A 21430-nucleotide genomic window follows, 5' to 3' on the forward strand; every position below is an offset into this window, starting at 1 on the left:
CCGCCGTCAGGGTATCTGGATCCAGCTGCGGCGGCGGGCCCCCCGTCAAGAAGCTGGCGGCAGGTGCTCCCGCGCCCCACACCGCCACCAAGCTGCGTCTTTCCAGCTGTAGCTGTCCGGTGTCCAGTTCGAGATGCGGTGGCAGCGGGGGCGAGGATGGTGGCGGCGGGTTTTGTGGACTGTAGGTTGAGGGCTGTAGCCCCAGGCGCTCCATGGCGACGGCTGTAGCGGCTGGTGGTGGCGGCCGTAGCGGGGTGAAGGAGGCGAGGGGCAGCTGCAGGTGGTCGACGTGCTCTCGGATGGAGATGTAGGAGCCGGGTACACCGGCACGAAGGGTGTCTAGTTCGGGAGCTGCGGGCGGAGCGGGGGGCGGGGTCGGGTGGGGGGTGGGGGGAGATGTGTTTTGAAATTTGTGTGCGAAGGGGGGAGGTTGGGATGTGTGCGTGTGAGTGTGCGTGCGTGCGTGCGTGTGTGTGTGCATGCGTGTGTGTGTGTGCGTGTGTGTGTGCATGCGTGTGTGTGTGCGTGTGTGAACGTTACAAGTATCTGACCGGGCCTGCCACTGGCCATGTGTGTGCGCGCGCGTGTATCTGTGTGTGTGTGTGGGGGGGTGTAGCTCATGAGTGCATATGAAGTGAAGGAGGGAGATGGGCAGGGGTGGGGTGGGGAGAGGAGAGGCGGGGCTTGTATATAGGTAGGGTTGGCACGGGTACTATACTAGAAAGAGTACTATACCATAATAATACTATGCATAGTACTATTTACTATGCAGGGCTCTAAACTGGTACAGGGAACGAGCCGAAACTTGACCAGGTCTGCGGAAACTTTTCGTAATCGGGAGGCCCTTTGCGGAAAGGCTGCGGAAACTGCGGAAAGCTGCGAAAACTATAAAATGAATATGTAACGATGTTTTTTAGCTCTTCTCAGTGTGGCGATAACATGGACAGTCTGAAACCACCTTGTGGCAGTGCGGTTCCGTCCGGTGGGATCTAGAATCTGGTGGATTCCAATCGTGCTCGAAGGTAGAGCCACCTAAACGTATTACTGGGGTTGGCGGGGGCCAAGCGATCAACTATTGTGTGCCCACACCCTTGACGGTGTTCACCCTGCCCCCTTCAAGCAGCCCGCCTCTCTTTGAACCCTGAGACCCCAGGCCTGAGCAGCCCTATCGTGTATCACCCCCATAGTGTTGTTGGCTGACGGAATTGCTCTGGGATGCTCAGAAATTGCCACTCGTATGTTACATGGGGTAAGGGCCCGGGGAGCCCTGAAACACTGAATAATAATCGTCTCCCTGTCCGTTGCGGAGCAGTGACATGTCTGCATGCCTACTCCACATACCCGTCCGGCATGTCTGCATGCCTCACGGACAAGTCTATGCTGACTGTGCATTAATCCAGTAATCGTCCAAACAATATGAATTCAAAATAAAAAAATCATAAGGAATAAAAAAGGCGAGAGGGCTAAAGCATCTAGATGCGGGCGTGCATCTAAAAATGGCACCGCACAACGATAACTGCAACGACGTGGCTCTGTTCAACTTCAACCACGTTTACGGACATTGTGGAATCAATTATCAAAAACCCTTCTTCTGAGCAGAAACACAGTCAATCTCTATGACTTCGGCAGCCCCCAGGTCGGGGCCAGTGGTTGTTGACATTTAACTTAATCTAATAACTCCGTAGTGTATAACGCAGTCTTTAAATGGCAAACGCATGCCTGGAATCTGTTTTTGACTTTCCGCCGTACAGCAAACGCGGAAATGCGGATTCTCTTTCGCATTTCCGCCAATCTGGGCCTCGCTGCGGAAAGCGTGACGAAACCTATTTACGCAGGTTTCCGTTTCCGCAGGTTTCCGTTTCGGCTCGTTCCCTGAACTGGTACTAATTTACGACGCTCCGACCGCGTTCGTACATAGTAAAATAGTATAGTAAAAATAGTAGTAGATAGTACTAGATTTGGGTTTGGATAGTGTCCAGTATTAGTTGGACCAAGTCGAGATCTGCAGTCAAGCTGTATTTTGAAGGGCTATAGCCGCGTCTTCGAGCTGTGCTACGTAGTTATTGATGAATAATGTCAAAGGAATCCAGTATAAAGAATGACAAGGCGATCAGAGGCTTGCATCCTGGTCCAGACGTCCCCCCTGAAGTTCTCCGTTCTCGGAACGAGCTTTTTAACAAGCTACGTAACCAGAAGAAGAACGCCAAGACGGGTAGTCTTTGGGACAACTTCGATGTGGAGTGGTGGGGTGGTGTACCAAAGCTAGTCTGCCTGTTCTGCGATGAGCCGCTCAGCGCCGCAAACCCATCCTTTACCAACGCGCACCACATCAAGCAAGGTGCTTGCAAGGCTATCAAACAGCGTGCAGCGTCACTCAGCCAGCAACAGCAACAGAGTGGAACCAGCTCTGCTGCGGCGGGCCCCAGCACGGCGGATCAGCAGGCCCTCTCCAAGCGCCGGCGCGGCATTGATGGCCAGACCCTCCTCCCAGTGATTCCCGCGACTTTCGCGGGGCAAGTCGTGGAGGAGCTTGGCATGTTCTTCTACAGGAGCTGCGGCAGTTTGCTGAATTGGAGGGTTACGTACTGGGCCGTTGTAGTGCAGGAACTTCACTAGTATGGCGTCCGTGTGTTGTCTTGTCAACACTGGGTCTTCTATCTGTGATTATGTCTTTATGTGCCATAACAAGCCTTGAGACATGGGGTTTGGGGTCCACCTACCGGGCATTGAACTAACAAAAAGTGATCTGGATGACCACAGCGATCTGCTTCCTCATGTCTAAGTAGATATTTAGAAAGAACAAAAGAAGACCTTTCCAACGGTGTAATTTTCAGGTACAACGGTTGGTCGTACACCCCCCTTCTACAGGGAGCGTGTACCTGCCTAGTAATAGTATCATAGTACTACATTACTATATATAGTACTATTTCTTACTATACTATACTATTTGGGTAAAAAAATATAGTATTTTTGCCAACCCTATATATAGGTATAGGGAGAGGGGGGGACAGAAGGCGGGAGGGACGGAGTCAATGGTCGATGCCAAAAGCAAATGTAAGCCTAACCCAGAAGACAGTCGCAAAGTCTGCAGTTCGATACCGGCGTCCCATCATTTCCTTCACTATCACCGTCATCTTTCACGCACTCACCAAGCTCGGGGGTCTGCAGCTTGTGGCGGACCAGGGCTACAAGCATCTGTACGGCAGGATTTGGGGTACGGCATTGACAGATGAAAAATAAGGAAAACTGCTCGAGGCCGGTACGGAAGAGATATCGTGTGGCTGCACTACCTCACAGCTAGATCGGTAGTCGCTGTCGCTGTCAGGAGCATAGGGCCCGGAGGACAGGAAATGGCTGGATGCTATGCCGGTTGCGTCAAGTCAGGGTCCCCCTTTCCCTCCCCCCTTTCACTCCACGCACAAAAACACACACACGCATGGATCTCTCCTCCTAACTCTAAGAACCTCTCCCTGACGACCTCATCTTCGCCCTTAGGCCAAAAACAACGTGTGGTGTACGACAAACCGGCCTTCGGCGACAACCCACCCGTGGCCCTCTTTTTCCCCTCCTCACCGCCTTTCCCAGTTTTGAAGCCTGCTGGCGTGCAAGGTGCAACATCTTCCGGACGTCTACTGCCTTGCTTATCAAACACATCAGCAAATCCAACGGCGAATTTTCCTGCCTGCCGCGCCCCCCTTCCCCCAGCAAACCCTTTTTCCATCCCTTCCCCCCTTTCCCCCCAAACCCTCTATCTCCCTCCCTCCCTCCCCCCCTCTCGCCCCTTTTTCAACCCTGTCCGTGCCGCCGTCCTTCCCCTGTACCTTCCCCCAACCCATCCCTCATTCCATCTCGCTTGGCGAAGCATACTGCCGTACCTGCCGTACCAACTGCTCGCAGCTGTCCCGGGCCGCCGTCAGCAGCGGCATCGGCATCAGGTTGGGAAAGGCCACGTAAAGGCCCAACATGCAGCCGCCATCCGCAACCTCCATAGCCAACAACAGGAGGGACCCCGGCCCGCTGCGACTGCCGGAATGGTCCGCGAAGCCGTTTCCGAGGCTCCCCGCGCCGCCACCGCCGCCTCCACCATGCGGCCACATAGACCCCGCCGCCATGCTGCCCTTGGCGCCAATCAACATGCACACGTCGCGGGAGGGCTGCCGTACATCTGCAACGTGGCGTGCCGTATCCGCCACGACAATGCCCCTGGGAACCTGCACCAGCGGCGACTGCGCGCGGGCGTTACAAACCAGGCGGGACAGCAGCGTGTGCGAGAGCTGGAAGGCCTTGGCGCTCATACACAGCACGGGGGCTGACACGGTGGATGTAGGGCTCACAGAGGAGCAGCGGCCGAGGGCCCCGCCGCGGGAAGCAAAGCCGGCTGCGGTGCAGTCCGCAGCCGTTGCCCGGGGTGATCCAGCTACGTGGGCCATAGTGGCCGTTGCTGATGGTTGTTTGTCCGAAGCAGTTGTCGTACAACCTTCGGAAGGCTGTAGCGTGGCTTGCGAGGAGACTCGGCGAACCGGCTTGTGGCTGGACTTGGTCATGACGACACTCCTGCGGGGGGTTGGGGTAGATGAAATATGGGCACGTCATACATGTACGTACATCAGAGGGTGCAGAGCGTGAACACACGCGTGCATGCCCACGTGAAAGAGGACATAACTCGAATTCATGCGAATTCCTGGTGAGCGAATTCAAGCGAAAAAAAGAGAATTACTTGGAAGTGGCCGCATATTCTCTGGGCTACCTAGGGTTCAGAGCCGTCGGCTTTTGGACTCACAACCGATTCACAACCGATTCCCAACCGTACTTTGGCCGTTGCGCCAGCCCGGATGACCCATCCCGACAGAGCTCATTAGCAGGATCCCGACCACCGCTCGGGATGGCGCTTGGCTTGGGAAACACCAGCCCTTGGCCGCCGAGCCACAGCCCCAGCCCATGCGGGCCGCCGCTGCTGTGCACCGCAGGCTTGGTTTCGGGGCACAGCATGAATGCCAACGTCGAATATGGCTCCGGAACCAGCGCCGACTGGACCATCACGTCTGCATGGAAGCGTTGTCGTACATGTTTGGACAGCGCGCTGCAGACGCCCGCGACGAGCGCGTGCAATGTCGTACAAGAGGCAAGTCGGCGAACGCAGCCGGACAGCCAGGACACGTACTCCACGTCGCCTGACGCCGCCAGCGCCAGCGCCATGGAAGCCGACATGGCGAGCTGTTCCAATGCGGGGCCGTTGGCCAATAACAGAGTGCTACTGCCATTTGCCCGGTAGTTATGGCTACTGCCGCCTTCCTTGTTTCCGATGGCAGATTGGGCCACACCCTTGGCGGTTTCAGCGGCGGCGGTGGGGAAGGACGGCGCATGATGAGGCACCGCCATCCACAGGGCCCCCAGGACGCGCTTGCCGTACGTCAGCGGCAACGCGGCGAAAACCGTCGGGCTGGCGCCATAGACCTGGCCGAAGGCCAGCTCCGCAGCGCAGTCCCGGGGGAGCAGTGAAAGGGCGCCGGAGGGCGCCTCCACCGCGGCAGCGGCAGTGGCCGATGTGTTGGTGGTGCCCGTTTGTGCAAGAGCTGAATATCCGTCGAGGCGGATGGTGGCGGGTTTCTGCTGTTCAATGTGGTTCGATGTGTACGGCAGTGGGGAAAATCAGCGGTTTGGGGAGGAAGGTGTTGGAGAAAAGGGGGGTCACTAGAAGCTGAACCTAGAGAGCAACAAAATGCACAGTTTTCCCCTGTTGCACACCTTCCGTAATGGTGCGGAATGACGTAGTATGTTTCGGATTGGCTATTTATAACGTAGATCAGCCATGGCATGCGACGCGATCTTGGCCGCTATGCCAACTCAGGCGTGCATCCAAATGGCGCCATGAAACTGTACGATGTACGACATACCTTGCTGCTCATCGCTTGTTCCAGAAGCAGAAGTGGCGTATCGCTGCGGTCAGCGCTCAAAGAAACAGCGGAGGACAGAATCGAGTACGACTGACGGCCTGAGCCTGTGCCGGACAGGGAAAGCAGCGCAAGGGAACGGCCAGGGAGTGCCTCTTCCCCGCACCGCGCCCATGCAAGGCCCTGTCCAAAGCTGGTCGCGAGCTGAACAAGATGAAGCATCTGTGAGTCATTGTCGTCGGCCGTCAGACCGTACAGCCTGATGCAAGAGGGGTCAAATGTTGCCGCGCAGGTTACTATTATGGATAAAATTTGTGTACGAACTTGGCCTTATGGTATGGCTTATCTTTCGAGATCCAAATGGTAATTCATAGTGAAAAAAAGAAACAGTAAAATGAAGCATTGATGCGGCTGCTAACCTGACAATAGCAGCTGGCCCTAGGTGCTCCTGGACCGTAGAGGCCAGGTGGGCTGCGCGCGCTTCGAAACCATCGCCTTCTAGAGCTCCCAGCGCAAGCTGCAACTCTTGAAGCCGGCCGCTGTCGACTTGCGGAGGTGGCTCAGAAGTGCCTGGAGCATGCTTAGAACCCCCAGCGCTCTCCTGTTGGAAGACCGTGCAAAAAGTGTGTGCACGTTTCAGCCGACGCCTGGCATGCCGTTTTATGCAAATGATTTGAAGGCTCTCTACGTACATGTATTACCTGGGGTTGAGAGCTACCCTGTTTCCAAAAAGTTCCAAGAGCGGCATCTTGTGATGGTTTGCAAGCATCGTTGGTGACAAGTGCCTGGCCGCATGGCTTCTCATTCCGGCCTAAGCAGCACTCTAGCAACCCCATGTTAAGTGTGTCGCTAAGACCTCTGAAGCACGCTAAAGTTTGGAAGCTTTACTACGAAGGCCAAATGGTTCCCTAAGGGTTGCGGCTACGTTACACCCCATGTATCAATAGCTGGTATGATGTCAATCAGTTAGCGATGCACGTACAACGCAATGGCCCTTAAATTATTAAACGCCTCGTTATATCTGCAGGTCCGGTTGTTGGACTGTTAACACGTGTCCTACGTAGCGCGTTTTATTATAAGGTTCTGCAGCGAAGTAATAAAGTTATAATAACTGGTACATTGTGGTTCTTAACCCAGCGAATGGTCGTACTCAGGTTATGTCGCTGCGCCATACGCTAACCCTCCTCAGCTGGACACAATAACTCCTTGGTTGAGGACCAATAATATATTCTACTGACGGTCTTACATGTTCATCTACCTCGCGCAAGCACAGCGCCAGATCTCGGCTCGTTGCCACCGCAACTTTGTAACGGTGCGATGACGACGAGAACTGTCACGTTGCCACCATATTAACCGTTGTCCAAATCAGAATCAAGTCAAGAGGGAGCGGCTGCAGGCTCTGACAGGGAGCTCAACCCAGGTGAGGCCCTCTTCCGCCCCTTCTCCCTGAGACTCCCCTCAGACACCTTAACTTTCCTCTCCGCCGCAACTGACAGGCCCAATTCATCCCATGCGCTTGATCGCAAGGCGCCATCAACAGCATTAGCAACTGCAGCCTCTTGTTTATGCGCGTTTCGTTCCACTTCGTCACCGCGGCTTTGCTATGATGATCTCCTGCTCATAATACTGCATCTCCCTCGCCTCCTGCAGTCGTCAAAACCAAGACCAAAGACCATACAGGCTAAGCCAGCCGGACGGAACGAGGCGAAGTTCAACACAAGAGACACCAAAAGCGATAGGGGATAGGAGAAGCCTAATTAAGCTTCCAAACTTTCGGCGCGTTTCGTAGCAGAAAGGACTTGAGTGGAGCTGCCCCCGTCAGAACATAAACGCGCACACATATTCCCGAGAGAAATGGCAGGCGGCGACCATTTCTAAATCATTGCAGGCGTGGAACATTCCGTGAGAGCGGCAGGCTAATTCTTTCGCTCCCGCATCCTTAAATTCTAGCATTTCGTCATATTTGCAATTTAAAGCCGCAACCCTCATAAAAATACTTTTGCAGTTTTTCGAAATAGAGGCCCCTCCTAAAGGCCACGCGGGGGTTAGATGCCCAAACATAAACATCACTCCATTTAGGTCGTTGGGAGGTTAATAAGCAAGGGTCAGGGTCATGTACACAAACCATACAAATGTACGCACACGCGTGGCTCAGGCCTACTGCCTACCGCACTGTTTTCACGCGGCTCAGTTTCACAAAACGCAAGCCTACCTGGCACAACGCACACGGTGAGCAGAGGCAGTGCACCATGAAGTCGTTGCAGGGCTCGGGGCGTAGGTTGTACTTTTCGCCTGTCGATCAGGACATGGCAAGCAGCGGAAACTAATGCGCATGAGGAGGCGCTGCGTCACCCACACCACTCAATCGACACAACGTGCTCCCGAGCGACTCTCAGCCCGGCCGGTGAGATGAGCAGAATGCCCAAAGGAGGCCGTTGAGTAGGGGACTTACGTATGTTGCGTCGCAAATCAGTCGCGAAGTAGCAGGCCTGCATGGGAATGGGAGGCGCGGTCGGAGGCGGAAACGTCGCAAGAAGAGGGCTTGTGGAGCAAAAACAGCCACGCAAGCACATTGAAGGGGCATGTTCTTCCTGCTAATGCCCCTCCGTAAGTGACTCCAGAGGCTTCGCGCAAATTCCCGTTTCCGGTCCTCCTCCCCCAAAGACCGATCCATCTCCCCTGACAGTCGTGGGGAGCTGCCCATAGGCCTCCCAGCATGTCCCCGAAAAACAGGACACAGCCTTTCACGAATCTTGGATCCGTTAAGGCCTTCTCCTCCGCTTTGCCTGGACCTACTACAAACATGGCCCACTGGTGTGTAACCGTCGCCTAGTTCGGTTCCCGACCGACACCGTGACTCCGTTACATCACAGCCCGCTTACCAGGCAGGGGCACCAGAAGTATAGGCAGCAGGGGCCCCAGCAACCCATATTGTGAAATCGGCCGTAATTCCTGCGACCCAAGTCATGCGTGACATCAGAGATGGAAACCGGGGGAATGCTGGGGTTCGGAAGCCGAGAAGCGTGTGACCCAGATGGCGGGGCGTGCTGCGATTGCTGAGTCTTGGAGTGCGGGAAGTCTGCCATCCTGGCACCCCGGGTTGGCTTTTTATTTATTCCACGTTCGCAAATAGGGCATGTGCACATCGATGTAGATTCTGACACAGAACCCAAGTAGAACGAGTTTTTACCACACAGCTCCTGGCCGCATTTAACAGGTCGTAGTGGTTTCCATCGGCAACGGACCGTCACCGAGTCACAACGCGCGGCAACTCATGACAAGAAATACCGCGACGGACCTGCCGAAGAGGCACGGCAGACACAGCAAGCCGAAGCAGCAGGTGCCGGGGACGTCGCATAGGTCGCAAAGTCCAGAGTTCCAGGAGATCTTGGCCTTTCGTGCTTGCTGAATTAGGGATGTGGGATTGGGTTGACGACGGGGCGGCAGAGCCGTCTCGACAGAGAGTTATATTCTTGTGCTGAAGCGTGGCATGGCAGCGAAGCCGAGCAACAAACGAAGCAATAGCTGTTGCTTCTGTTCAAGTGTTGTATCTCCGAATATTATGCATGTTTTTTCCAAAACCTTCCTGCCTGTAATAACTTCACCTTACCGAGACCAAGCAACTGTCGATGGCAGCTTGACCGGCGAGCCACACTCTTTCTGTCCTTAAATTTGCCTTCATACCTTTGGGTCAAGCTCAAGCAAGCTTTGCTCCCCCGATTTGGCCATGTTAGCTTGTCGTTGTTCACTTGCCAACTCCCTAGCCAATAGTCGAAGTTGCAGATGTCGCAATGCAAAGTACGCCTTGTAGATTCAAATTCCAACCAAAAGATAATAGCCTGGGCCTTGAGCACGTTGACTGGGTATCTGACGGCAGGCAAACTGTTGGTTCCGAGGTGTTTGACAGCTGACTTCAATAGTCTAATACTGTATACGCAAACAAATGTAACTCACAGAATAGAAGAAACTGGTTTAAGAATTGTTTCTTGAGCCAAGCGAAAGGAGTGCCACAAGGGTTCTTCCATTTGCACGGCAGAAAATGTCGTTCACTACAACTAACTGCTGCCAATCGACATAGCATGGTACGCTGGCCTGACACTAGGTAGACGACAAGGTTAGTTATCCAGTCCACCTATCTTCCGCTTACCCTCTCGGGCGTTTCCTCGCAGTCTGATGTCCCTTTGTGCATTGCCTGCTCGGGGCAAAGTCCAGCGTGTTAGGTCGCAACCGCACTTCACTCAGATCCTGGGCACCAGGCGTTTGACACAAGTGCGTCTGATAAAAGCTATATTTTTCTTGAGGAACATACTAGTCAAGTAAACGCAGTCACGTAGCTGGCTACCTGTCCATAGTGGGTCAATAAAAAAATTATATAACACATAAATACGCATGCACGAAGTCCGCCACTGGGCCCTGGTACTGTGTGGGGCTTTTCCGGGTTGTATAGGCTTGTCGTCCGGCGCTCACACAACACGGTCACGTGAGGGCAATAATAGGAATTTGTATATATTTCTCATGATGCCAGGTCCACCTTCCAAACTCACTCTGATGGCGCAGGTGTCGTCATCCGTTCTCTGCCGCGCATTGCCGCGCCTGCTCACACCGTCCGTCGCAGCCAAGCTTGGAACCAGGGTGCGTGTGTGCATTTCCCAAACTCGAACTCCTTAACTCCAATCCATTATGCGACAAAGCATGCCCTGGCCATTCGTCCCCCGACGGGAAATCGCGCTAGCATACCGCCACGACAGCACCCTCAACTACCTACCTCCTAAACCCCATCCGCTCCCCATTTCCAACTCCCTGTACCATCCCCCTCCCCCCTTCCTTCTTCGCAAGTCGCGACTGGTTAGTTGATGCTTCCTTCTGGCCTATCGGTCTATCCTTGGCATCAGCTTCACTCGTTCGTGGTTTTCACTTGTCCGTGGTTCGCCCTACCCCCTCCCCACCTTCCCCCAGGGCTTTGGCAGCCTGACCGCCGGCTCACCCGCCTCAAACAACCCCGCAGCCTCCACGCTCGCCTCCTCACCTCTCCCCACCCAAGCCGCAGCCATGTCGGTTCCCCCCTCCAACCCAGCCCCCGAAACCCCCACCGCCACCTCCTCCTCCTCCACTAAGCTCTCCGCACTCCGCGCCGCCATGTCGTCCGCTGACGGCGGTCGCGGTGTGTCCGCCTATGTCGTACCCACGGAGGACCCCCACATGAGCGAGTACCCCCCCGAGCACCTCAAGTTCCGGCAGTACATCTCAGGGTGTGTGTGTGTGTGTGTGTGTTGGGGGGGAGGGGACACATGACCTGGGGCCCCGTGTAGAAGGGGAGGGGACGATAGGGGGGAGCAAGAGGAGGAGGGTGGGAAGGGTCATGTGGTTGGGGGGGAGGGGGAGGGGGAGGGGACAACCGCATTGCAGCCCTGGAGCCCTGGCCCCACGGGCAGATCCACCTACCTACCCACCTACCTACCTACCTATCCAACTACCTATCGCCCTTCATTCCCTTTCGCCCCTCACTCACTCCCGCCGGCATCAACCCCTTGCTTATCACAAGGGAATCAGCTCCCAACACCGCACATCTCCACACCCACACCCTCGGGGCCCCTCTGCCGATGTCTTCCCCTGTCGCTCGGGATCATAGGTTCACGGGTACAGCGGGCACAGTGGTGGTGACGACTGACGCGGCGCTGCTGTGGACGGATGGCCGCTACTTCCTGCAGGTGTGTGTGTGTGTGTTGGGGGGGGAGAGAGGGGGAAATATATGGGGGGGAGCTGTAGTCAAGTTGTGGTCAAAATTGCCGACGCCCCAAAGTGGATGGGTGGGGTTGGGGGGGGTAGTGAAATGGTGTGTGGGGGGGGGAAATGGTGGGGGGGAAATGGTGGCGGTGGGGGAGGGAAATGGTGGGGGGGAGGGGAATGGTGGTGGTGGGGGGGGAAATGGTGGGGGGGGGGGGAAATGGTGGTGGGGGGGGGGGGAAATGGTGGGGGGGGGGAATGGTGGGGGGGGGAAATGGTGGTGGGGGGGGATGGTGGTGGTGGTGGGGGGAAATGGTGGGGGGGGGGGAAATAACGTGAGGGCTGTCATTTAGAGACGTGTCGTGGTGCGTGGTGAGGTGAGGTGAGGTGAGGTGTGTGGATATCAAAGGACTAAGCATCGGCAAGAGGAAGGGTTGGGTTTACCCGACCACAGCGACTTGCAAGGAATGAACAAGTGGTGTCAGGGAGTTGGTAGCATGTAATGTGGAGATCTGGTTGTACAGGTTCTGAGGATTGAGTTACCCTCCCCCCCAGATGCATCCCCACTCCCCCCTCTCACATCCACGATTGGGTCTTCTCCCGTTAGCACGTCCCGTGTCGTGTTGAGTCGTGTTTCCCCCGAACCTCCAACCGCTCTTCCTTTCTCTCCTCCGTCCAATACCCCCCTCAACCCCCCGTTCTCCTCCCCGCCCCCGCCTCAAATACACGCATAATACACACGCCCAAACACACACACGCACACGCGCCCAAACACACGCACACGCACATACACACACACAGGCTGCTGCGGAGCTGGGCCCCGAGTGGACGTTGATGAAGGCGGGGACAGCGGGCTGCCCAGATGTGAGTGGGGGGGTGGCGGCAGGGTGCGTGTACGTGCGTATGATGTGTGAATCAGGGGGGTGTATCTTCGCCCATGGCAGCTACCCTGCGAAACCCTGCCTTCCCCGGTATTTCGGGGCACCCTCATCCAGTCAACTTCTCAGTGGATCGCTCAGGTTCCGCACCCACCACCAGCATCCAACGGAATCTGCCGGGTCGACAGCGGCCCAACTCCGTTCCTGGTCGGCTCGCAGGTTAACTTTATCCCAGGTCACCACCGTCCATCAACTAGGGGCGCAATGCCTTCCACCATCGGAAGGACTTTTGACCCTAATGGGTATCGATCCCGGGATCTCCCGGGGGCAATGGTCGCGCCTTACCAGTAGTGCCAAACCCTATACATGTATGTATGTATGCATGTATGTATGCATGTATGTATGCATGTATGTATGCATGTATGTATGTATGTGCGTATGTATGTACGTTTGTCAGTTTTTAGGGCATCAGTGAGCGACCTTCATGATGCCTTGAGCCTGTCTTGAAGTGTCCAGGTGTGTGCCGTGTGTCGTACCTGCCGTACGGTGGTGGTGTTGCGGCCATTATCAGCGCACAACTTCACCCATGTACCCCTGGCCAGCGATCCCGATCGCTTGAAGTCTACGTGGGCCCTGCACACATTACATATATACATACATACACATGCGTGAGTTTTGTATTAGCGGTACAAGTTACAAGTTACAAGTTCCGTACACAAGTGCGGGGGTGTCCGTAAAAGCCGGGGGGGGGCCATGGACGATATTAGGTACACAACCGGCCCACGTGGGGTCCAGACGACGCCCCTCTTCCCCTTCCCCAGCTGGAGGACTGGCTGGCTACCAACCTACCCCAAGGGGCCCGTGTGGGTATTGACCCATGGGTCCATACCGTCAACTCGGTGCGCAATCTGCAACGGAAGCTGGAGGATGCCGGAAAGGTGGGAGGGGTGGGGAGGGGAGGGGAGGGGAGGTAGGCGGGATGTGTATGTGTGTGTCTCCGTGTCCATACGTTTATATTCGGAAGGGTGGGAAGAGTAGGTGCCATCGATGCTTAACCCTATCAACTAACTGCCGTACGCCCAACGGCTGTCGTACTATCCAGGTGCTGGTTCCGCTCTTGTCGGATGGCAACCTGGTCGGCAATATTTGGGGCGAGGGGCGACCCCCCGCCCCCAGCACCCCCCTCAGAGTGCACGACATGCAATGGGCGGGGGAGGATGTGCCAGCCAAGCTCGGCAGGATGAGGGAGCAGGTGAGCGAGCGGCTCTGTCGGTGTCTAGGTGGGAGTTATTTGGTGTACGGCAACAGTGCTGTACGGCGCTTTCCTCAGGGCTGTCCTCCCCCCTCTAAATCGGTTGATTATTCGCGTTGTCCTTCGGTCCTTCATCGTCAACGAACCAACCGTTAATACCAACTGGTATTAACCAATTTAACCGACCCAGATGCGCAACGCGGGTGCTACAGCCCTGCTGGCCCCCTCCCTGGACGAGGTCGCCTGGCTGTACAATACCCGGGGAGGTGACGTGGACCACAATCCCGTGGCGTTGTCGTACGCCCTCATTACGGCTGACTCAGCGGTGCTGTACGTGGATACGGCAAAGGTGGTAAATCCCGTGGCGCAGCACCTGGCGGAGGCAGGGGTGCAGGTGAGGATGTATGTATGTATGTATGTCCTTATGTCCTGGAGTGCAAAAGCGGAGCTGAGAAACGGAAGTGGCGAGGATGGCACACACGAGCAGCGGTTGGCCAGGTTTCCTTTGTGGGTGCGCGAACAGATAAAAAACCCGGCGCTGCTGGCGCCCTGGGTGCTGCTGTGGGTGCGGCTGCCAGTGCTACTGCTGCTGCTATTGATGACGTTGATGTTGAGCTGCTACTGCCGTACCCCGTACGCCACTCGTCCGCAGGTAAAGGCGTACGAAACCCTGCTGGACGACGTGGCGGCTGTTGCCGCAACTGGCGGGCGGTTGTGGCTGGATCCAGCTCGGGTGTCGTACGCCGTATACCAGGCAGCTGCCAAGGGTACGAACGTGCACTGGGGGTACTGTGCCAGGAGCGAGGAGGGGGAAAGGGGGGGAAGGGAAGGGGGGGAGGGAGCTTTCACGCATTCCTGTTCGCAGAGCAAAGTGTTCTAACTGACGAATTCGGCAGCTGATGCGCTTTAGCGCAGCATGGGACTGACATACATACATACATACATACACACATTTTCACGCCCTCCTCCTCCAATCCCCGGATATGTTCTCCCCCATGGGTCGGCCGCAACTACCTACCTACCCACCTACCTACCCACCTACCTACCTACCCACCTACCTACCTGCCTGTATATCCTCATGGGTCTCAGCTGCGGTCTCGGAGCCCGGGGCCGCCAGCAAGAAGCGGCCTCGCGAGGACACCGAGCAGCCGCCGCAGCCGCAGGCCGAGGGGGCGCCGACCCATGGGTCAGCTGGTGGTGCCCGCGAGGCTAACGGCGACCACCACGTCAGCAACAACGGCGGCAGTGCCGCCGCCGGGGGGGGAGTGAAGGCCCCCTTCAGGCCCGTGGAGCTCCCTTCGCCTGTGACAGCTGCCAAGGTGTGTGTATGTATGTATGTGTGTGTATGGGGGCCCGGGGGGGAATGTTTTTCTTTGTTGTGTGGAAATAGTGCAGTGCACGCGCCATCCCTATTTGGGCGAGGGGCTTCCGGGCGCGAAGCGTCTTTCGGGGGGCCCCCGAGGCCCCTGGGGTTCACTGCTGTCAGTCTGTCTGTCTGTCTGTCTGTCTGTCAGCGTCGTGTCTCATGATGAACTCACATGCCACGTCGAACTGAGGATTGCATATAAAAACTACTAGAACTCTCTATCGCTTTGCTTCCCACCGAAGGAATCAATTCACATAAATCTGTGAGCGAAGGTAGCTCCTCGCGGGCCATGGCTTTGGCTCACCATCGCGAACTCCGTACCAACCACCACAACCACCAGCGCGCCACTGAATGTACGCCGCTCAGCTCTGCCACACTCCGCAACTCCAGCCCATCCATCTGTACATACATACATACATACATACATACATACATACATACATACATACATACATACATACATACATACATACATACATACATACATACATACATACATACATACATACATACATACATACATACATACATACATCCCTTTTCTTTATAAGGCTACTTCTCCCCTGGACCAGCCCAGGAATGGACAGGTGGTGGAGGTCAGTTGTTTTAAGGTGGTTGCAAGACGTCTTGTGGTGTCGAGCTCTCTTAGCTTCTCTCTTGGAGGTTTTTTGTTGGCCTGTTAGGTATATCAGGAGCCCTCCCCTGCCGGGACTGCCCTAACCGAATTTTTGTTTGTTTGTTTGTTTTCCCTTCGAATCCCGTTTTCGTTGGTGATGTTTTGGGGGGTTGTTTCAGAGAGCCTTTGACTTTGCCCTGTGGTGTTTTCAATGCAGCGCCATCCCCGGATGGAGGGGCTGCGGAGTGGCTGCGTAGAGTGTTGGCAGTCTGAGTCGGGGTCGGGAGCACACAAGACTAACCGACTTGTGCTGTGTGCTCCCGACCCTTGCGCTGTGTTTCGGCTTCGGCCCCCGGCTCTCGCGGCCCACAATGTAATCTAAGTCATACATACATAACATAACATAACATAACATAACATAACATAACGCGGTGGAGGAGAGTGGTTTAGAGTGGTTTAGAGGTGGAGAACAGGTGGTGCTGGTCCCGGCCGGTCAGGGTCAGGAGGGGAGGGATTCCGGTGTGGTAAGCGGGAGCAGGCGGCGTCTGTGAGCCGTGCCTTTTCCGGGCTTTATAGGGGGGCGCCGTGCTGGCTTGTCATCCCCCCCGCGGCTATAGGTGTTTTTGCTGTGTCTCGCGCTGGGCTGCATCCGAGAGCCCGCAACCCCCAGGAGGAGACTGACGTGCGGACCAGTTTCGCCTCGTTTGTGAGTGGACCGGCGAGGTAGTGGTGGCCACCCTCGGGAAGTGTTCGTTGTTCGTTGCTCGTGGTAGTTGAACAGCTGGCCTTCGAGGACCAGTGTGCGAGTACTCGCTTTGTGTTGGTCATTCCTGTGCAACCGTATCTCGGCTTTTGTGGTGTGTCGTCTCAGGCCCGTGGTCCTCCGTGTGTCCCTTGCCTTGCTGGCTGCGTGGGGCCCTGGTTCTTTTGTGTGTGTAGAGGAGGCCCCCGAGTAGAGCCCCTGCCCCCGGTGGTGTTTTCTTTTTGTTCTTGTTTTGGCGGTCAAGAGGGACGAGAGCGCGTGAATAGGCAGGCCAGGCGAAGTGGCGCCTTTCGTGCGGTTCTTGCATAGATCGGTTTGCGCCGCTGTGTTGCCTAGCCAGGGGCTGGGAGAGTGTCCCGGTTGGCGTGAGTGAGGGAATGAGGCGCGCGCGGAGGAACAGACGGACGTAGAGTGAGGCGCGCCCGCCCCTGCGCTGTGTTTCGGCCCGGTCAGGGCCCCCGGTGCTCGTCCTTTATCGGGCGAGCCGCCCACAGTGTAACACCCCATCAACATAACATAACATAACATAACATAACATAACATAACATAACATAACATAACATAACATAACATAACATAACATAACATAACATAACATAACATAACATAACATACATACATACATACATACATACATACATACATACATACATACATACATACATACATACACGCACTCGCCCTGTGCCCGTGCGCCCCTCAGGCCATCAAGAACCCCTCAGAGCTGGCCGGCATGCGGGAGGCCCATCTGAGGGATGCAGTGGCGGTTTGTCAGTTTATGAAGTGGTTGGAGGATAAGGTGAGAAGAGGGGGTGGGGGAAAGGCGAGTGGGAAAGGCGATGGGGCTATGGTAAGAGCATGAAAACACAGCTTGCCTAAACAGGAAATAGACCGTAACGCTATCAGTTGAAGACAGCTGCTCGCGGCCGAGCAGGAGCTCAAGCCGCCCTGGACGTCTTTGGTATTGTGTCTATCTGTCTGTCTATCTGTCTGTCTACCTGTCTGTCTGTCGATCTGTCTGTCTGTCTATCTGTCATGTTCCAGGGTGTCTGGGTATGGTCTTCCTCAGTATCGCTGTGTGACTTCACAACTCTTAGAACATGGGGTCTAAGCCACTTTGTATGTGTGTATGTGCGTATGTATGTACATCACAATGTATAAGGTGATGAGATGTAAAACAATTACACCCGCAATTCACTCGAAACAAGAAATTGTAGCCAATAACGATGGTTCGGGTAGTTCTGGTAGTTGAGGTAGTTGTTAGCGTCTGACCTCGGGGTCCCTACATCAGTATCATGAAAATGTACGACATTGTACACCGTATATCGTACAGATCGTACAGGCCCTCGCATCGACCCAACAGGTGGGCAGCGGCGCTACCGTGAGTGAGGTGGAGGTGGACGAAGTGCTGACGGGTTTCAGGTGCGTGTGTGTGTGCGTATGTGTATGTATGTCCGGGGGGCGGGGGTTAGGGACGTGGGTTTCGGATCTTAGGGCTTTTTTGGCACACGGCACATAAGTGGGAGGAAGAGGCAGGGCAGGACAGGGCAGGGCAGGGCAGGGGGTTCTTACCTGGTTTAGGGAGCATTGTTTCTGATACCTCATATTCAACGGACCCCACCGTCCACTCTCCACCCCCTCTTCGTGTCGGCCATTGTCGTCGTCGTCATCATCATCATCCTCGTCCTATAATTTCCCCTTCCTCACACTCCCTCCCTCCCTCCCCCCCCCTTCCCCCCTTCAGGCGGCAGCAGCAGGGCTTCGTGGAGACGTCCTTCGCCACCATCGCCGGGGCGGGACCGAACGGAGCCATCATCCACTACCGGTGTGTGTGTGTGTGTGTGTGTGTGGAGGGGGGGAGGGGGGGAGGAGGGGAGGGGGAGTGCGTGTGTTTGGCGGGGAGGGAGGGGTGAAGGGCGTAGAGGGGTGTTAGGAGGAAAAGGGGAGTACCGTGTTACTGTTGGCGGCCCGACGGCCTGCCATGTGTGTGTGTGGGGGGGGGGAGAGAGAGAGAGAGACAGGGAGTTTTTGTATTTTGCTGCGATGTATGTATGTATGTATGCATGTATCACTACCCAAACCGGGCCCTCCGCCTGCTCTTCCCCTCGCAAAACACACAGGGCCCAGCCCGGCAGTTGCCGCCACGTGGACGACAATACCCTGCTGCTACTGGACAGCGGGGGCCAGTACGACTGCGGTACGACGGACATCACACGTACTGTACATACGGGCACCCCATCAGACCACCAGCGCCGCTGCTTTACCCGGGTATTGCAGGTATGCGTGTCTGTGCGTTTCTCCGTACGTACGTACGTATGTACGTACGTATCTATGTATGTGTAGATCCCAAGTAGACATGCCGTTGCGGGGATGGGGTTAACATTGAGACGTGTAGGCGGGAAGCCTTGGGCTGTACGGCCGATTGACGCGAGTCACAGGCAATACTTCCAGGCGGCGAGATGTACGACAGGCAACCTCTCCACCCCTTCAATACCCCCCACCCCAAATTTTGGACGTCGGCAGTTACTCCATTTTTATTTCACCATTTGCCACGTCACATCATTCCTCCCAACCCGCCCCCAACCCGGCCCCCCAACCCTCCAGGGCCACATCGCTCTGGACTCCGCGATATGGCCCGAGGGCACCCCCGGTGCGGCTCTGGACCCCCTGGCCCGCCTGCCCCTCTGGCGGGAGGGACTCAACTACCGGCATGGCACCGGGCACGGAGTGGGGGCAGCGCTGAACGTGCATGAGGTGGGAGGGGAGCGGGGGGGAAGGACAGGAGGAAAAGGGAAAAGGGGAGGGGAAGGGGGAGCGAGGAGGGGGAAGCTTGGACTGAAGATTTGTTTTTAGCTGCTGGTTATTATATGCAGTGATACACATGGGAAGAAACTTTGAAGGAAAAGGCCTCTGCAGGTGCCGTACGCCAGTGTTGGCGCAAACAGACATGCATGGGGACACACACACGCACACTCTCTCTCTTTACTGACTCCCATCCGAGTTCTGCTTCTTGTACACTCGTTCCTTGGCAGCAGCTTCACTCGTTCACCTGGTTCGTCTTTCCCCCCCCGCCCACTCAACCCCCCCCCGCCCACTCACCCCCCCGCCCACTCACCCCCCCGCCCACTCACCCCCCCGACCCAGCCCCACCCCCCCGCCCACTCACCCCCCCGACCCCGCAGGGCCCCCAGGCCATCTCCATGCGCTACCACATCACCACCCCCCTCGCCCCCGCCATGGTCTGCTCCAACGAACCCGGGTACTACGAGGACGGCTCCTTCGGTGTGCGGATTGAAAACCTGGTGGTGGTGGTGGAGAAGGAAACACCTTTCAGGCGAGCTTGGGGGTGGGGGGTGCGGGGGGTTATGTGTATTATGGATATGGTGGGACCTGCTCGTGGGAGCCCCACAGCCGCAGCGGGGCTGCTCGTACGGAATTTGAAGGGGCTCTGGGCCTCGGGTTGGTGCTCTCTCTCCCTCCCTCTCTCCCTCCCTCTCCCTCCCTCTTTCTCTCTCTTTCCTCTATTATCATGAGTTCGGGAAAACATTCCAATGCCCTCCCTTCCAGAACGCCACCAAACTCGATGATGGTCCTCTTGTTCTTTCCTTTCTTGTAACTCACCGACATACGACATTCATAGCGCCATTATATGCATATGCCTGTATATATGTCGTGTTCTTAGAGTCGTACATGGGCCGTACATGCAGATACGCCGGTCAGCAATATCTGGGCTTCGAGCGGCTGACCCTGGTTCCGATGCAGGTTGGTTGGTTGGATTAGTTGGGGTAGTTAAACCTTGGGCGGAGAGACCGGCCCCCATATGGAGATATGTAGAGGGATGGTTGGTTGGCGTTAAGGACTGTGATCAAATGGTCAGGAGCAGCAGCAGCAGCAGCGGCAATCGCTTTCGAGCCGTGCGCTATCAACCATCCACCCTACCCCCCATCCATCCATCCACCCGCCCAGCATTATGCTTCCACCTGCATGGCTGCATTCGTGAGTTCTCCGGTGCGGTGTGCTGTAGCTCCCACTCCCTCGCACTACCCCACGCGCTCCCCCCTGGCGGCCATGTCCCCCGGTTTCCCCGCCCCCTTTCCTTGTATGCGGGGCTGCAGGCCAAGTTGGTGGACACGGCCCTGCTGAGCCCCCAAGAGGCCGCCTGGCTGGACGGGTACCACCGGGAGGTGTGGGAGCGAGTGTCGCCCAGGATGCAGGTACGTGCGTGTGTGTGTGTGCGTGCGTGCGTGTGCGTGTGTGCGTGCGTGTGTGTGTGCGTGTGTGTGTGTGTGCGTGTGTGTTTGGGGGAGGGAGGGATGTTGTTGGAAAAGGGTGGCGGTGGGAAAGGGTCGGACACACACACACACACTCTCTCTCTTCCACACATTGTCCCCCTTCTCCTCCCCCTGCCCGCAGGACCAACCGGAGCTGTTGGAGTGGTTGCGCACCAACACCCGACCTCTAGCCGAGCAGCTAGGGGCCCCCGCGTAGATGCAGCCCTCAACACGCAACTTCAGGTTGCTATGTATGTATGTATACATATATATTTGTATGTTTTGAAGGAGAGGGTAGGGCAGGACGAGGGATGCGAAGGAGGGGAGGATCTTAAAGGAGGTAAATGGACGCATTGCGTTGTGTTGAGTTGCTAAGGCAGGAGTAGCCACGTCAGCAATCCTTGCCTGCCTGCCTGCCTGCCTTGTAGTTGTTTTTTGTTTGTTGGGGGAATTGTCAAGTGCCGGACTTCGCAGCTGCTGGTGCGGCGTGCCCACATGCACACAATGTGCTAGTAGAGAACTACACATTCGATACGAAGAATACACAAACAACTGCACTGCAGTACAATCCTGTACATGTTGAGCAATGATCAATGAATTTTGGTTTTCATAAAAGAGGAAGGGAAGAGAAGTAAGTATGTAAGGGCCAAAGGGCCAAGGCACAGCGGG

At 56.1% G+C, this 21430-nt stretch overlaps 2 protein-coding genes across 2 annotated transcripts in view; one reads left to right on the forward strand and one right to left on the reverse strand.

Annotated features, from left to right (window-relative positions):
- Positions 1-9837, reverse strand: part of VOLCADRAFT_108130 (uncharacterized protein) — a gene marked incomplete at its 3' end in the record, with an annotated part of 20818 nt that extends 10981 nt beyond the window's left edge. The window contains exons 1-12 of the mRNA XM_002958423.1: positions 9576-9837; positions 9190-9296; positions 8774-8843; positions 8344-8380; positions 8104-8183; positions 6311-6492; positions 6058-6113; positions 5895-5998; positions 4781-5517; positions 3876-4554; positions 3150-3195; positions 81-351 (exon numbers count right to left, since the gene is read on the reverse strand). Of these exons, the coding sequence (XP_002958469.1) occupies positions 81-351; positions 3150-3195; positions 3876-4554; positions 4781-5517; positions 5895-5998; positions 6058-6113; positions 6311-6492; positions 8104-8183; positions 8344-8380; positions 8774-8843; positions 9190-9296; positions 9576-9620 (2414 nt within the window). The 5' untranslated portion in view covers positions 9621-9837. The remainder of the gene's footprint in view (positions 1-80; positions 352-3149; positions 3196-3875; positions 4555-4780; positions 5518-5894; positions 5999-6057; positions 6114-6310; positions 6493-8103; positions 8184-8343; positions 8381-8773; positions 8844-9189; positions 9297-9575) is intronic.
- A 1166-nt stretch (positions 9838-11003) lies between these two features.
- VOLCADRAFT_77935 (uncharacterized protein) lies at positions 11004-21350 on the forward strand. The gene is made up of 17 exons (XM_002958401.1): positions 11004-11140; positions 11521-11599; positions 12417-12479; positions 13315-13431; positions 13596-13745; positions 13936-14139; positions 14398-14490; positions 14915-15064; positions 17194-17289; positions 17854-17912; positions 18235-18315; positions 18611-18767; positions 19095-19244; positions 19673-19824; positions 20198-20252; positions 20606-20704; positions 20904-21350. The coding sequence occupies exons 1-17, from the start codon at positions 11028-11030 to the stop codon at positions 20976-20978; spliced, it is 1893 nt and encodes a 630-aa protein (XP_002958447.1). The 5' UTR covers positions 11004-11027; the 3' UTR covers positions 20979-21350.
- The last annotated feature ends 80 nt before the right edge of the window (positions 21351-21430 follow it).

This window comes from Volvox carteri (genome assembly GCF_000143455.1).
Source record: "Volvox carteri f. nagariensis unplaced genomic scaffold VOLCAscaffold_94, whole genome shotgun sequence".
Lineage (NCBI taxonomy): Eukaryota > Viridiplantae > Chlorophyta > Chlorophyceae > Chlamydomonadales > Volvocaceae > Volvox > Volvox carteri.

Coding starts and splice junctions, on each gene's coding strand:
- VOLCADRAFT_77935 (XM_002958401.1), top strand. CDS start 11,028: ATGTCGTCCGCTGACGGCGGTCGCGGTGTGTCCGCCTATGTCGTACCC. Junction 17,290..17,853: donor TGAAGTGGTTGGAGGATAAG/GTGAGAAGAGGG, acceptor TCGACCCAACAG/GTGGGCAGCGGCGCTACCGT. Junction 18,768..19,094: donor GCTTTACCCGGGTATTGCAG/GTATGCGTGTCT, acceptor CCAACCCTCCAG/GGCCACATCGCTCTGGACTC.